General features: G+C 40.2%; 1 protein-coding gene across 1 annotated transcript in view; it reads right to left on the bottom strand.

Moving 5' to 3' along the window:
* Positions 1-16,812, bottom strand: part of LOC147706051 (uncharacterized) — a 208,407-nt gene that overhangs the window by 45,455 nt on the left and 146,140 nt on the right. Inside the window, exon 8 of the mRNA XM_086929020.1 lies at positions 4,641-4,801. Coding sequence (XP_086785146.1) covers positions 4,641-4,801 — 161 coding nt within the window. The remainder of the gene's footprint in view (positions 1-4,640; positions 4,802-16,812) is intronic.

Consider the following 16,812-nt stretch of genomic DNA (forward strand, 5'->3'; position numbering starts at 1 on the left):
CGATTTTCAACCAGAAGTGTAACTTGCAATACTACTCCATCTAGTTTGCGGTAAGAAACATAAACAACGCAATCATTTATCCTCATTGATGACAGTGCATCAATAGTAATAAGATTCCTTTTTCTTCTTTTTTCTTTTTTACACATACAGACCCCTGACGAAGGGGCTCGTGCCCCGAAATGCATTGGGTGGACATCAAATGTATTATCATTGTGATGTATGACATATAGTTGAAGACAGTTATGTATATGTTGATTAAATAATATGCGCTTTAACAAATGTAACATGGATCTAAATGTTATGCTGATTTAAGTTGACTTTTTGATGAAAATTTAAATAAATGTACTAACGTCCAAATTGCAAACTGAGTAGTGCGTGCTGGTGTCCTGGTTCTCAACCAGGCCTAAATACTTCACATGTCATAGTTTGCAGGCTATATACCAACACAGCACACATACCGAATTAACGCTCTTAAACTGATTCTAAAGAGTGCAGTTGCCCTTCCAAATTCATTATTTAGTCTGTAAGCACTATTTTTTTTAATGAGTTTCTCCTACTGCAGGCATTTCATGCTTTCCTTCAACAATCAGTGCGCCATGCGTGCTTTCACTTTCCAAACAGCCCACGACAATGGCGGCCGCTTGTATGAAATGAATTAGGTCTCGCATTTACAGGAGTTTGAGTTATTGGCATAGTAAATGACAATTCCTTTTATTTACGTGTTAATTATCAAAACAGATAAATAAAAGGGCTTGTCAGTTACAATGCCAATAGCTTAAACTCTCGCAAATGTGAGACCTATTGCATTGCAAATGCTTGTTTTCTTTTGACCCTGCACCATAAGCTGTGAAGAACTTGTACCTTCCAGTTGGCTTTGTCATGTCCCCTATACAAGCCTTTTGATCACTACCCCAAATAGCTTCCTTAAACATCACAAACTGAACTTATATTGTTCACTGACGAATGAACAAGAGGCCTTTTGAGTTAGAGCTGTTACATTTCAGAGGGTGGATGGTGTATTCCCTAAAATTATTTGGGCCATGCCCCATAGATTTCCTAAGCCGCAAAAGGAAACTGTGACCCAATCAGAGAAACAGAAAACTGGCAGGAGTCTTTTACCCCTCCAGCTGAGTTATTCTTGTGTGGGGAAGTGTGTTAGGAGTCAGTCAGAGAAGCTCTCATCCACAGGGTAAAATGCAAGACCTCGCTGGAAACCAAGAAATCTGGGCACACACGTACACATCACACTCACACTGCCCCACACACACACATGCACTCACACACACACATTTTGGTATTGCACAACAATATGCTAACCTCCTTCTAAAACTTTAAGAATTATTGCTACAAATATAACTTCAGAAAACAAAATTAATACATACACCCACATCATAGTTCATCACAGATCCCCGCCCACTTAGTCTCATCCTTATATTGGTAAATAACTAACTGATACACAGCAGAGTATTTATATTAAAGTAATGTAGAGTGCTACGTTAGTCTCTCAGCATACTTCTAGGATTAACTTTGCCCCACCCCAATTACCATGATCTTTTTCATTCAGGGAAGTCTATGGAGGGGGAGGGGATAGCTCATGGTCAGCTCCAGTATTTTGTTACATAGCATGATATATAATGCATTCTTTCATATTTCAGGAAATATTTAGAAACTGCTGCTATTACTTGTCTTCAGCATCTATGACAGCAAAACTCACCAGACAATAAAAATCAGTTCTCTGTCTTGTCAATGCGATCAAGAGAAATAAATGTGACAACCGAGCACCAGTAGCCGCTGCTTGCGGTAAGCAGCAGTGAGGGAGGGAGGGCGGAAGAGGAGGAGGAGAGGGAGGGTTAAAAAAAAAACACTTACCTGCCAGCAGACCTGCTGGTCGGCCACTGTCGCCTCTCCTCTGTCCTATTCCTGGCTTCTTTTCTGCAGAGGAAGCAGGAAGCACTCTCAGCCTCCCGATAGCCAATCACAACGTTGCAATGTAGCGTTGTGCTTGGTCTGAGCATCATGGATCGGCGCTCAGCCAGAGAATGTGAGGCTGGGCATGTTCTCCTTGCAGGCTGTAATGCAGCCTACATGGAGAACATGCACAATGCGCATAAATGTTTGGCCCGGCATCTGATGTATTGTACGGACGATGAGTCACCTAAATAAAATTTAGAAAAGTTCCAACCCTTCTATTAAAATGTTATTTATTGGTTTTTTCAATGTATATGTGTTTGCAAAGAAATAAAATGTATCACCATTTGTGTATTTGTTTGATGAATGCTATTGTCTGTAGTCAATTCAATTCAAATAATCTTTATTCGATAAGGAATATCCATAAAAGCACAGGTCACATTAAAAAGAGAACAATTTTCAATAAAATCAATAAATAACAATGAGTAACAAGGACCTGTATGTACAGCACAATCTGAAATATAAATGTTCATGTTAAAGCTATTGTCTGTATTTTTAAGTGTAGTATTTTGTGATTCAAATCATCGACAGTAATGACTCATAAGGGGTCACCAGATTCCAATAATGATTCAGTGGTGGTCCTGGGTTCCAGTAATGATTAAGTGGGGGTCACCAGAAGTCAAAGGTTTGGGAACCACTGCAGTATATCCTATGTCAAGTGTTAATAAAGAAATCAATTTTTATGGTGAAAGAATATTGCATCATAAAAAGAAGATGATGATCAATTTAAAAAAGGCCTGATAAATAACAGCTTGGAAAAATATCAGGAAAGCAGCTAAAACTCGTTATGCTGTTTATCTGTCTCCTGCTGGCACAATGACTGTCATCCAGCATACAGGACGCGATTAGTCAGTGAAAGCATACCAACATGATAGGTGTGGACCAAGAAACACAAGATGCATGTTGTCTCCCTGTCTTTCCCATCCCCCGTCAAGTATTGCTCGCCCTGCGATTTTTGTACAGTGGTAGTCAAAAGTGTGCGTGGGAATGGTGGATCCAAACCTCTCCTCCAGGACCAATGATGGCACCATACAGGTGAGTCACGTTGCCCCCCAACACTACCCCACTTATGTGTCTTTTTTGTGGATGCAGGTGGAGTAGTCCTCACATATTTGTTTCCAGAGGATGGGGTATCCTTAGAAAAAGTATTGTTCAATTGATATAGGAGGCAATTCTTCGTGTTCCTAAGAGTTTTGCAAGAGAAACTAGGACATGTTTGGTAGTCTTTGGCTTGAAGCCTGATACATAAGCATAAACACACCGCCACAAGGACCATCCAATAAGTAGCTCTTTTGGAGCCATGTTCCAAATGGATTGAACAGGGCATGTTTTTGGAGAATCTGTAATTCTCTAAAAGGTTGCAGAGGCCCAAAAGCTGCTAGAGAGGGTGGAAGAGTCACGGGGAAAGAAGACTGAGAACTTTCACTCATCGAACAGAGAGCTGAGAAAGGACTCTTTTAACACATGACATGCATTAGAAATCTGAGGTATTGTGGCATTTAAGGGAGTGGATTCAGGACATTTTCACCTCATTGATTGCATTAAAGCCGATTTGACATACTAATGTTGTTTGCGATTATTGTAGATCACAATGGACTCCAAAATCTGAGCGAGGAGTAACTCAACGTAGCACATTTGGATAATTGTTGTGGTGCCCTTCTGAAACAAATGACTATTATGAGTTATTGTGGTACCTTATGTAAGACTAGAGAAGGCGGGGAGTTTACCATAGTACTCTGTTAACAGCATGGCCTGTTAAATATTTATCACTGAAGCATATCAAATGTATAGATCATGGAAGCAAATAATTCACTGAGTCTAAAGCAAGGCTGGGATCAATCCTGTAGAAGACAGTATGTTGTGGATTGTATGTGTCCTCAGTGGTACGAAGTCTAATGCTGAATGCTTAAACCCTTTGCCGCAGGGCTAATTCCCCCGCGGCGCTAGGGGAGGGGGGCGTGTGCATCGCCACAGTGCTTGTGACAAGCTCGGCTCATCACGCTGCACGGTGGCGCTGTGCTCATGATGAGCTGAGCTCGTCATGACCATGCCCGTTTTCGTAGGCCGCTCAGCACAGCAGGGGAATTATCCCCGCGTGTGATCGCCACGCGGGTCATGACGAGCTCATCTCGTCATGAGCACAGCGCCACCGTGCCTCATGACGAGCTGAGCTCATCATGAGCACGGAAGGTGTTAATATCGTACTGCCTTAATATTGTAGCAGAACTATTGACTACATTAATGACAATGACTTACCAACATTCATATATGAATGTAGGTAAGTAGAGATTCAACTTAAACCAACATATATATTCCTTGACAATATATACATCTTCAAGGCATGCAATAATAATAATAATAATAATAATAATATAAAAATGTTTACAAATTCGCGCCGGGAAACCCTTTGTGGGTAGCTGCTGCGCGCTAGAAAAGCAATAATAATAATAATGCTGATGTGGAGTTAAAAATCTACATTAACCCACATATACTTACCCTTTCTATATTCTGGTCATCGTTATTTTTGTTAAAACATGTTAGCATAAAATTTAAATTCAAGTCTGACATACAACTATTTGCAAAGAGCTACAATAGCCTGTAATCTACAGTTGCTAACAGCGATCCTGTTCCATATCTCGGTTAGACCAACACAACCAACTGCTATACTGTACCTGTTTGCACCTGTAGTTGCACTGATCACAACGGAATCTCTTTTCTCCCTTATGTGATCGCTGATGCTGTTGAAGAGTGTAGCGTTCATGGAATGCAGATTCACAGTACCGACATTTCATTGCCAAATCAACGTATGTATGCAACTTGCGTAAATGTACACCTGGAAGGCAGAACATGTGATGCAGAAATCATAACTGACTGAAACATCCCGGGTCAATGCATGGACATAACTCCTACTCCCCTTATGCATAAAACAAGCCACACATAAAATTATTTGTAGTGCGATACAACCTGGGCTCTTCATTTGGTGAGCTACTCCGCAAAGATTAATTTGCTCATCGTGACAATGTACCATAGACTCTACCCTCTTAATCTTATCAGTGCTTAGTGACACCAGCATGTATCAGGCATAAACTAAAATACTTCTCTTTTTTATAAAGTGAGCATTTGACGGGATATTGATTTATTGCTGCTGATGCAAGCTTTTTAGGTTGTGAACCTTTGTCCACTAATCTGTATATACAACACTATCTCCCCTGGCGCACCACCATACCCCCCACCCATGGGAGCCATAGACAGCTCGTTCACATGTGCCACGGAGAGTCAAGTGCAGAAGTGGTACTTGGCCCAGTTGCTCAGGATCCATAGTAGATAGGACCCAAGAATATCAGGAGTAAAAAGCCCGAACCCAATCTGTTGGGCCCAGTAGCTCCTGCGTGCCCTGAGGCCCTAAGAAAGGGGCTCTGACAGGAGCTACGTAGATATAATTCAAACTGAATCAAATTGAAAGGAATTAAAAAGGGAGGCCAACTTATCATTGCCCTTTTTGCCCCAGGACTTTACATTTTATAACGCAATCGCACTGAGCACTCCGGAGACAATGCATAATGAAGAAGGCACATTTACAAAACTGAAGAGCACAAGTGTTTCAAGAAGTTCAACCACAATATCATTCAAGAAATGTATTGCATCTGGGTTCAGAATCAAGTTAATTTGATATCCCAATATTTTATAAGTTTAAGGTGTCTGGAGCTTTTTTTTAAAAGTTTTAAATTATTTGCCCAAAGCCAGGTATCATGGTGGTACAATAGTTGCTGGCGGGGAATAAAGTGCTCCTTTTTTCAAAATTGGTCAAATTCAAACTCACCAAATGACAATGTACACAAAAAAGGAATTATTTTAGCCTGGAGATTAAAGTTTAAGTCAGGAACACAATGTTATTGAGGACATCATACAGAAACAACTAATTACCAAACATTAAATAATGCAGCATTATGACTTTCTGAATTAAGATTAAAATGTGTTTATTGAGGCAAATAGCCTATGATATAAAATATAATAGCTATCATAGCGCAAAGTTTCAATTCTATTAAGGACTCGGAGATGAGGGTTACGCTCAACTTTGTTCACTTCATTATACCATTTATCTTAACAACAGCCCATTTGGGCATTGTGAACAAAACAGACTATTTTTCCCAGCATGGAAGAACAAAGTCTAAGCCAATCAGGTAGCATTACACTCCTTATAGTCTCATGTTTTCCCTTATGGCTCCTTTCTTTGTTCAATAGAACAAAGTTTGTGTCTCCAGCGTATTCCTATTTGGAAGTTTCAATTTCTGTAAATAAGAGATAATTATAACTAACTGGTCGCAAAAATTCCAACACCTTCACAGTGAAACATAGCGATCTCATGTCAATCGTTTTTTTTTTTTTTTTAAATCAATTTTATTGGTTTTGTAAAAATGATGATGATAAAACAGAAAAGAGAACAGTACAGCATGATCAATAGTGACAGCACATGTGACTTTTGACTAGGAAATCTATTTATGACATTATGCACAGTTGCTTCTCCCTTTTGTGCGGGACATACATGGCGATATGTGGAAATAGGAAAGTTGATTAGTCCTGCAATCCCATCCATTTACCAATCCACTCCTCTGCGCAATTAAGTTATAGTTGGCGGGATTCTTCCACGCCATTGCTATGTCTCGCTTGGTCACTACAAGGGCAGGCCCCAGGAACACTTTATCGGCTCTCAAGCCATCCAAACTGTCAGTGACAACCAGCAATAGTCAATCGTTTTAAATGTCATTGCATGGTAGTATCAGATAACATAGTTACTCATCAGATATGTAGCTGTGAAAATCTATCTTACTATCCCCTCCTGCAACCCATGCAGGTGGGAAGGACATTTTAGATTCTATTACAGGACTGGCGATGAACATTACACTTGTTAAAAGCTTACTTCATTCTTGATCTACTAGATCAAATGCCTGGGGAAAGTTGAGCAGTGACCCACGATCGAGTTGTTCCAACAGGATTAAGCTATTCTCATCAACCTACTCTCACCAAGTATACCAAATAATTTAATCCTTAGCTGTTCCAAAATACCAGACTACAGGAAAATGGTCTTGCAGCTGTGTTGTCATTGAATTATCATCAATTCTTGTGTTTAATTTACGAGGATATTCAGTGGGAATTGGAAAACCTATTTTCTTGAAAGAGAAGAACTCAGGTGTAGGTATGAACGGGCCAGAGGTCACTACCATCACAATGAAGGTTTTTAAACTGTTTAAATATCAAATATTTAAGGGATGTGTTGTTGCGATTCTGCTCTTAAAATAAAACTATGCTTGGAACTATAGAACATTAGTATTGTAGGGACTGAGTCACCATACCACCTCAGTATCTATGAGTATTGAGTCCGACTAGCTATAGTGCCTCACTTGCCCTCCTAACATTACCAAAGAAATAAGTGAATTGGAATCCCAGCACATAACATTCTTGATTCTCTCAGGGATCGTAGTAACAGGACAAACCCTATTGCTCTCTCACTTGTACTCGTCCACAATAAGATAATCTAGAGACACAAAGGAAGTTTAGAATATATATTTAAACTATGATACTCTAAAATACAGTGTACACGCTACAATTAGAAAACAAATGCACACTAAAGATATTGTTAGCATAGTTAATATTCAATATACCATGAAAGGTCATGTCATTTTATGAGACAGAGTACCCTAAACCCCGCTCCCTTGCTAATGATTTTAAATGGGACCCCGTACCTTAGCATTCACAGATGTGTGGTCTACATCTCAGCATACGTAGTGCTCTTGTCTCAGAACTCTCGTTCCATGGGTGTTTTGTGGTTCCTGTGCTCATCTATACAATAGAACATGTGTGCACATAAACAACAGCGGCATTCTTGTGTTATGTCGAGGTGCTAGTGCCTGGTCAGAAAGAATAACAAGGGACATTGTTGTTTGGCCTTGTCTATGGTGTTCAGACTAAATGCCAGGAAAGAAATAGAATGCAAAATCATATGTAGGTTCTGTGTAAAAGTGCAATGTGGCACAACGGGCAAGCATGTTTATCTAGTAACATGTGCAAAGGAAAATGAGGCCTACAGCGTACACCGTTAGGCTAACATAGGGAGAACTACAATGGGCGGCGCAGGAAACACACAACAGAAGGAACAAAGATATAATCAATTAGTGAGCAACTTGGACAGTCTAAACAAAATGTCTGCCTGGCTGGGTTTTCATGAGGCCTTTGACTGTTTAAGCAAATAATTCTGAAACATGGTATTAGGTTACACACCCTGTATGCTATTTCTGAGGTGAGTTGAGATAAGATCGAAATAGGGCTGTGGGACTATTAATATCCTCCAATAACTCAGAAGCAGTTTAGTCCATCACCGATTAATCACATTTTGGCTTGAAGTCACCCCTAGGACAAATAACGATAATGGAAATTGACTGAAAATACTCAAAAGATACAATTCAAAAGAATGTATACCATTAGCAACATAATTTGAATCAGAACAATTCATATATAAATAATTATTAGTGTTATTTGTTAAATGATATTTAATGTACTTAATCATTTTAGTTGATATCAGCATTGAGAGGCTCCCTTTACTCCAGGTTGCATCTTTACTTACAATGGTAAAGCGTGAGAAGCAAGGGGGGCTTGTAGTTAAGTTTCCTATGGTAATGGAACCCCATTCAGTTCCACTGACAGAGAGGGAGCTACTTCTTGATATCTGTTTGAAGTAGTGGGCCCTTCAGACTAAGAGACTTAGGCAATGACAGCTTCCTTCATATTATAGAACATCAACCAGACTTGAATAATCATGACCATGAGAAACATCACAAGTCAAGGCTGCCAAACGATTTTTTTGAAAATCTGAGGATCTAAAGCCAGGAAAAAAATGGAATCCTATTTGAAATAACAACTTGCTGATTTTCTTTTATCAGGGGTTGAGAAACAATCGAATATTTACTACATCTTATATCTAATGTAGAAACATAATTATCAAACTGACTTGATTAAAAGACCAACCTGAGTGACAATTTAACTTATATCAGTGATATCGTTCTATGATTAATTTCTTCTGCAACAATTGCAAAACCAATGGCCGGTAAAGAAGCTGAAACATCCTTAATTAACGTCTTTGTAAGCAGAAAGAAAAAACATACTTTGGTTGTTTCTTGTCCTAGTGTACTTTCAACCTGAAGTATTGTAAGAAACAACATATCTATGGATCTAAAGACAACTCACCCAAGAATAGCTAGATCTTTTAGTAAATTGTGTTGATGGAGCGTGCTTGTTAAATATGTTTTTGCTCGATCAAATCTAACTCATTCGGTGTGATACTAATAATCTACTACAGAAATATGACTTACAGAGTGTCGCGTGAAATATGTGAAAGTTTAAAACTGCATCATAAAAGCATGCATCAGTGTTATAAACTTGTTTGAGAATAAGTCATTCATGACAGAGAGAGAAACCTATTAATGTACTGTAATAATTACGTTAATGCAATCTGTAGTTTAGCATAATATGAAAATGACAAACATTAAAGTAGAAATTATTCCTGTTTAAAGTTTTTTGATAACGTAAAAACTAAAAAGAAAATGCATGCTCATATTTTATTGAATCGTAAACAGACTATGTTTATATGTTTAATGAAAATGACATTTATTATGTACCTTTATTTCTCTTCTCATATTTTTAGTATTAGTGTGATTATTCATTAGAAAATGAATGATTTAGTAGGTTTCCATGTAGGCCTCAAAATTTGAAATGTATTTAGTTCAATGTTATTTCCTTCTGATAGATCAGAAATGCTCACCAGATCACAGTCTAGCTATGTGTATTATCACCGAAGTTTCCCTCCTACAGTTTGAATAATGGACATTTTTCTTTGTAACTGAACAAATGTATCTCCCTTGATCCAAGCTCAGTGGTGAGCGTGTTGAGCGGATACGATAAGTTGCAAATGTATTTCCTATTTCCGAAAGGAAGTGATAATGTACATTCTTAAAAACACTAAACACTGAACAAAGACATTACGTCGAGAAGAGAGTAACCTTCAAGCTTCTCACCCACGCCTATGAGTCTCTCCACAACACTGGGCCCAAATACCTCAACTAACAGTCTCCTTCCACGTACCCAAAAGAAACCTCTGCTCCGCCGACCTCGCCCTAGCAGAATCCTGCGCATTCGAGGAACCAGAGCGGGTTGAAGCTACGTCGCAGCTAAAGCCTTGAATGAGCTCCCGGTCGCCATCAGACGCTGCACACCTTCAGAAAGAGCCTCAAGACCAGGCTCTTTGGCTGACCCGGAGCTGCCCTCCCCTCCCCACAAACGCCTTGAGACCCTCATGGGTGAGTAGCACACTTCACAATTCCATGATTGATTGATTTGATTGTATGGCATCCGGACACTTTGAGTTAGAAAAACGATCGCACCACAGATTATGACAAATGGATATCATGCAAACTGTGGAAAAGTTATTTTGCGCTGACGTACAAAGGTATAATTATTCCGTTCGAAAAGGACTGTTTGTTGCTTTCTGACTATTTTCCGGGTGATGGCTATTCTCCTCACGGTGGCTATTTTCCTTGCATACCCTGAACCTGACATGCTGTCAGTTTGAACTCTGACTTTCCTAAACTGAAGTCTCCTGATAACTTAGGTAGTTTACAGGCTGGTGAAATCGAGACCTTGGCTATTGTACGCTGTGCACTAGCTCATATTGTGTCCTGATTCTGAAAATCTACAACCCATCTTTGGTTTGTATGATTCCTAATTGCATTTGTATTTGCAATGTATTCTCTCTCTCTCTCCCTCACACAAAATGTTATTTTGATGACGTATTTACTCTAAGCTGATGAAGTATTATGATTTACCTGTATTACAAGGAATTACTGATTTTAAATGTTTCTAATGTATTTTCTTACTTTGCCCATTCATTCTGAAATATAGTTAAAGGTATTTGGTAACTATGCCATGTGTTTTGTTTCTTTATTGTTGATAATATTAATATTGTAAAGGTATTATTATAGCCTGGCAGTTCTTTAGTCCAGGTCCTAATGGAGGAGTGACTTTCTGTCTCTAATTATCTGAATCCCTATTAGCTCTTACAAAGATCTAACATAGGACCTTATGGTTGTGTATTATTGTAGCGTTTGTATGGGCCAAACTCTGTGACGTTGTGAATAATGTGGTTGAGTATTTAGATAATGGTGTGCTAAGTTGCTCAGTTCTGAGTGCACCAACATTTTTACACACCCTTCCACTGGATCCGTGTGATAGAAGTGTATTGAGGCCAATACGGTGACGCTCAGTGCTTTAAAGTGCATACACTGAGATAGAGGAAAGGCTGCCTGTGGTAGACATTTAAATGCTGTATGAAGGTTAGGAAAAGAGATATAATTAAAGAAACCTGCTATTAGTTCTTTATAAAGAACTTATAGCAAAGATGTCAGATGATATAGATAAAACAGAATCTAAGTGGGCCCGTAAGCTTGTGGACGGGGAAATAGATTTAGATATGGTCCTAGAGATTATGAACAAGGTACTGATGGCTGCTAACCTTAAAGCACAGCAATATAAAACTGTATATGATCTCTACTATACGCCGGCGAAGTTATTTGGGTGGGGGAAGAGGCAAAACGATAAGTGCCCAAGATGTCAGGAGGGTCCAGCGGATGGTATACATATGTTTTTCTCATGTGAAAAGCTGAAGCCATTAAAAGAGGTTATCGAAAAATTCTGGTTTCAGTTATTTAATAGAGAAATCAAAATTACTTCAGTAGTGATGCTGCTAGGCTTCGATGCTCAATTAAATTTAATTTTGAGGGAGCGGGATCTTGTGTGCTTAACAATGGTGATAGTACGTTTACTGATAGCCACAGTCTGGCAAGATAGTGAGCCACCTACATATTTCCAATGGTTCTATAGGCTATTATTTCTTAGCCGCCAGGAAATTGCTTTGTATAAATGTAAAGGGAAAAGGGCTAGGAGGAAGGGCGAGAGTATATGGGAACCCCTTATATCATGGTTGGATGGAAAGGGGCGGCAAGGGATCGGGTAGTTATGTTTATGTATTTATAGCAGAAATAGGATCTGGTTATTTATTTATTTATTTTATTGTTGTGTTTTTCTGGGGAACAATTGTCTATATAAAGAATTCTATGGTTTGTGGCCAACAGGAAAAATATCAATGGAATGTAAAAGACATTATAAGATCTGTATGCTATCTCTGATTTCAATAAAAAAAAAAAAAAACAAATTAAAGAAACCTGGGACAACTACTTGAGGCTTCCAATTAAAATAGTTCTAAAGATTTTTGGGAAATGTTTAATGCTTCTACTTTTACTCCTAGAGATGAGGAAGGTGTCCATGATGTGAATATTTCTGCAGTTAGATGGGTTACTCCTTTTTCTCCTCTGTGGGGCCTGTACCCTGCTCAATATAGTGATCTTTTGTCATTTACTATCCCAGAAGTAATTGGCACTATTAATGTCAGCCCGATTAACAAAGCTCATGGACCAGATATGGACAACAGAAACCTATAAAAATGTTAACTTTCCCTTTTGGGTCTCTTTTGCTGACAATTGTTCTAAATTCAGCTGCATGGCATTACACACCTGAGTAGTGGTGTAGTGCTGTTATAATTAAAATGTTACTTCTAGGGGATAGGAACAGTCCCAGTTGTCAGTGCTCCATTCTTTTAACTAGCTCCACTATGAAGGTAAATGAGTTCTCTTTGTATGCCTCTGAGCTTAGGCTGAAAAAAATAATATTCTGACTGCAACACAATACAGTTTCAGACCAATGTTTAGGCACTAAATAACAATCCCTTAACTTACACATTCTTATTATGAAGAGCATTATTGTACAAAAGGAATTGCTGTTCTTAGCCTGAATGGATTTAAGTTCAGCATTTGACATGTCTGTGTGGCAAATTGAGGTAAATCAAGGCCAAAAAGGAGGAAGAAACGGTTATTAGTTTGATTCAAAGTTTACATGAAAACGTATTAACACGAGTCCGCCATGGACCCCAAGGGGAGTACAATTAGTTATTTAAATCTTTTAATGGAGCGCGCTAGGATTGTGTCCTGACCCTTCTCATTGCATACCATTTAAGTCAAACCTAAGGGAAAGGTTGAAGCATACCCCAAGATCAGGCAGAGTTCTCATTCCCTTGCTGCTTTATGCCGATAATGAGGTGCTCATCTCAGGAACCACTAATGGCCTCTAGGAGTTGATCAGTAACTGAGTTGCTTGCATGTAGATTTTAGATTTGGTCTCCCTCAATCAGGTACGCCTTCTCGATACACAAGGTTTAATGCTTTGAGCGTATAGAAGATTATATTATAATAAAACCTTTAGGGCCAGATGTAGGAAGCCTAATACCGGTTGGTAACAGCCGAAATTACCGAATTTTGGCTGTTACCGGCTGTTTCAGATGTAGGGGCCTAATTTAAGGATTCGGTAATTTACAGAATCGGTAATTTAAGGAATCGGTAAATTACCGAATATATAAATACAGATTCGGTAAATTACCGAATCCTTAATGTAGGGAGCACTCAAATGAGTGCTTTTCCGATTTTAGGATTCGTTATTTACCACCAACTACAAGGGTTGCCGCCGACCAGAGACACATCCAGGCAGATCATCAGCGTGCAGTACGTGTGGGTAAAGAGAAGCTGATTTCCTGCCTATGACATGGGGATAGCCAAAGATTGAGGGTTTTGGGGATGGATTGATGAAGGTTGTACATGAATTAACTGGCATGAAACTGACAAAAACAGTTGATACATGTCTGCTTGGGTACTACCGACTCGAAAGCACTGTAAGAGGAAACTTTGGACGTGGGAATTGAGGCTGGTTTTGCAAAAAGAACAATGACCATACATTGGGCTTCTACTGATCCCGCCAGGGTGACCAATGGAGGAAAGACTTAGCGAAAGGCACCCTCGCTGACAAACAACACAAGACGTTTTCAAGAAGAGATGAGAAACTTAGCAGAATGGGCAGAGATGCTATCTAAAAATTAACCTTCCAAAAAACAGACCGACTTGAAGGGACAAAACCTTAAGGATAATAATTTTGTTTGGAATATTGTATAATTAGATACAATCAAAATGAATGCAATATGAATGTAACCACATGCTTGTCTGATCAGGCCGGTTTACCTCTACTCTGGGGTGCCAATGTAAAATATACAGAAACCTCAGTAAAAAAAGAACTGCAAAAAATAGAAAAAGACGTCTGCAGAGATATTGACCAACAGCTGGATCTTTTTAGACTTGCTGCTGGTTAAGCATAGGTCCTCTTTTAAAGCCTTTTGCTATTGTCACAATACACTTACAAAAAAAGGACCACAGTACCTCCAATCTATGATCAGACCATATTTACCAACCAGAAATTTAAGATTGGCAGGAGTAAGGCTGGGGTCTGTACAGAATATAAAGAGATCACCCTTAGGTGGATACTCTTTTGGATACTTCGCACCGAAACTATGGAACTCTCTGCCTTTGTCGATTTGTCAAATTCAGTCGGAGGATTCTTTCAGGAAGCAATTCAAAACTCGGTTCTTCAAGGGTTGGAGGTAGGGAAGCTCATTACTGCTTCTCGAACTTTGGACACCTGTATCTACCTCTGGGACACCTCATTGAGGTAGCTATGCGCTTTATAAAACACACTATTATTTATTATTATTATTTATTATTAAGGGAACAGCTGAGCCTCACTAATCACGGCCATCACTAGTATGAAATGACAGTAGAGCTTGACCAAACTGCTGCGCTCAAGCCTCAAAATTCAATCTAGCAAATATTCAGGAAGAACTTGGATCTCTAATGACCTCTGACACATGAATTGGGTGGGTATGACACTGAAAACTCTAAGTTTTAAATCTCACTTCTCCTCCAACAATTCTGCTTGTCATCTGCACTAACTAAACATTCCAACTACCAATCTACTATTGCAGAATATGGAACCTCTCCCTAATAAATGTTAAGGCCGATCAAGAAATGATCACACCATCACCACAATCAGTCACCTTTATACACCATTGGTAATGAGGATGATCTCATTCCTTTCTTCAATAGTAACATCAAGGCCAATCGCTCCCACATCCCGAACTGGAGTTGATTGTAAACGGATGTGTGTCCATTGGCCTCCAACAGCCTTGATCTCTTACTTGATTTCAATCTTATCTCAAAATCAGAGGTAATCAAAAATGTGTCCACCTTGAATCCAACCCAAGGCCATCTGGAATGAAAAGATAGTTAACATGGGTCTATTAACTGCCTCCTCCAAAATCCTCACCCATCAACTCAACTGTAACTCCTGGAACTATCAGCTAGATTCATCATTGTCCCGTCTTGCGAGTCCTTAATAGCGATTATTAAGGAATCGCTATTAAGGACTTGCAAAACGGGATTCATGTAGGAATCGCTAAATAAATTGCGATTCCTACACGATCCTTATTTGCGATTAGCAAATTGCTAATCGCAAATAAGGAATAACTCCCCATTCATTCCTATGGGCCGCCTAAAGGCCCATAGGAATGAATGGGGAGTTAATCCTTATTTGCGATTAGCAATTTGCTAATCGCAAATAAGGATGCGATTTCAAGGGTGCCAGGGGTGTCCAAAGGACACCCTGTAGCACCCCGGAAATGTAATCTACAGTCCTCATCCTGGGATCTTCGCCCTCCGCCTGGGACGACTCCTGGTGGTCCCCTGCCCTGGGCAGCGCACCCAAACCAACAGACCACGCACGCAACCTGGGCTTCATCCGGGACTCCTCCCTCTCCATGACCAGATAAGTCAACGCCGTCTCCTCATCATGCTTCAATATCCTACGCATGCTACGTAAGATCTTCCGGTGGATCCCCACCGAAACCAGGAAGACGGTCACCCAGGCCCTCGTCACCAGCCGACTGGACTACGGCAACTCCCTCTACGCCGGAACCACAGCCAAACTCAAGAAAAGACTCCAGCGCATTCAGAACGCCTCAGCACGCCTCATCCTGGACATTCCCCGACACGGCCACATCTCCGCACACCTGAGAAACCTGCACTGGCTCCCCGTCAACAAGAGAATCACGTTCAGACTTCTCACCCACGCACACAAAGCTCTCCACAACCAAGGCCCAAGATACCTCAACGACCGCCTGACCTTCTACACCCCCACCCGCCAGCTTAGATCGACCAGCCACGCCCTCGCCACCGTCCCCCGCATCCGAAGAGCCACTTCGGGAGGAAGATCCTTCTCCTACCTGGCGGCCAAGACGTGGAACTCCCTCCCCACCCACCTCCGCCTGACCCAAGACCACCTCTCCTTCAGGAAGCAACTCAAGACCTGGCTGTTCGAGCAGTAGCTGACCCCCCTCCCCCAAGCGCCTTGAGACCCTCCGGGTGAGTAGCGCGCTATACAAATGCTATGATTGATTGATTGATTGGTGTTGCGCACACACATGTCCAAAGGACATGTGTGTGTAACATGCAACTTAGAAAAATGCATTTAAAAGCATTTTTCTAAGTTTTCGCTATTTACCACGAGGTTTGACCTCGCGGTAAATAGCAGCCCGAAATTGCGATTTCGCAATTTAAAAAAGATTAATGAATTGCATTCAAGGAATCTCAAATAGAGATTCCTTAAATGCAATTCCTCGCATTTATGCGATTTCGCAATTAGCGATTTTTGCATTTGGGATGATGAATCCCAAATGCAAAAATTGCGCTCGCAAAGGGCCAGATTCGCAGAATCCGGCCCTTTGCGAGCCGATTTTTCTTTCATGAATCTAGCTGTATGCCTCTAAAATGTTAATATCCCTTCATTATTCCCACCACAGCTGGTCTG

This window comes from Lissotriton vulgaris, chromosome 7, assembly GCF_964263255.1.
Source record: "Lissotriton vulgaris chromosome 7, aLisVul1.2, whole genome shotgun sequence".
NCBI lineage: Eukaryota > Metazoa > Chordata > Amphibia > Caudata > Salamandridae > Lissotriton > Lissotriton vulgaris.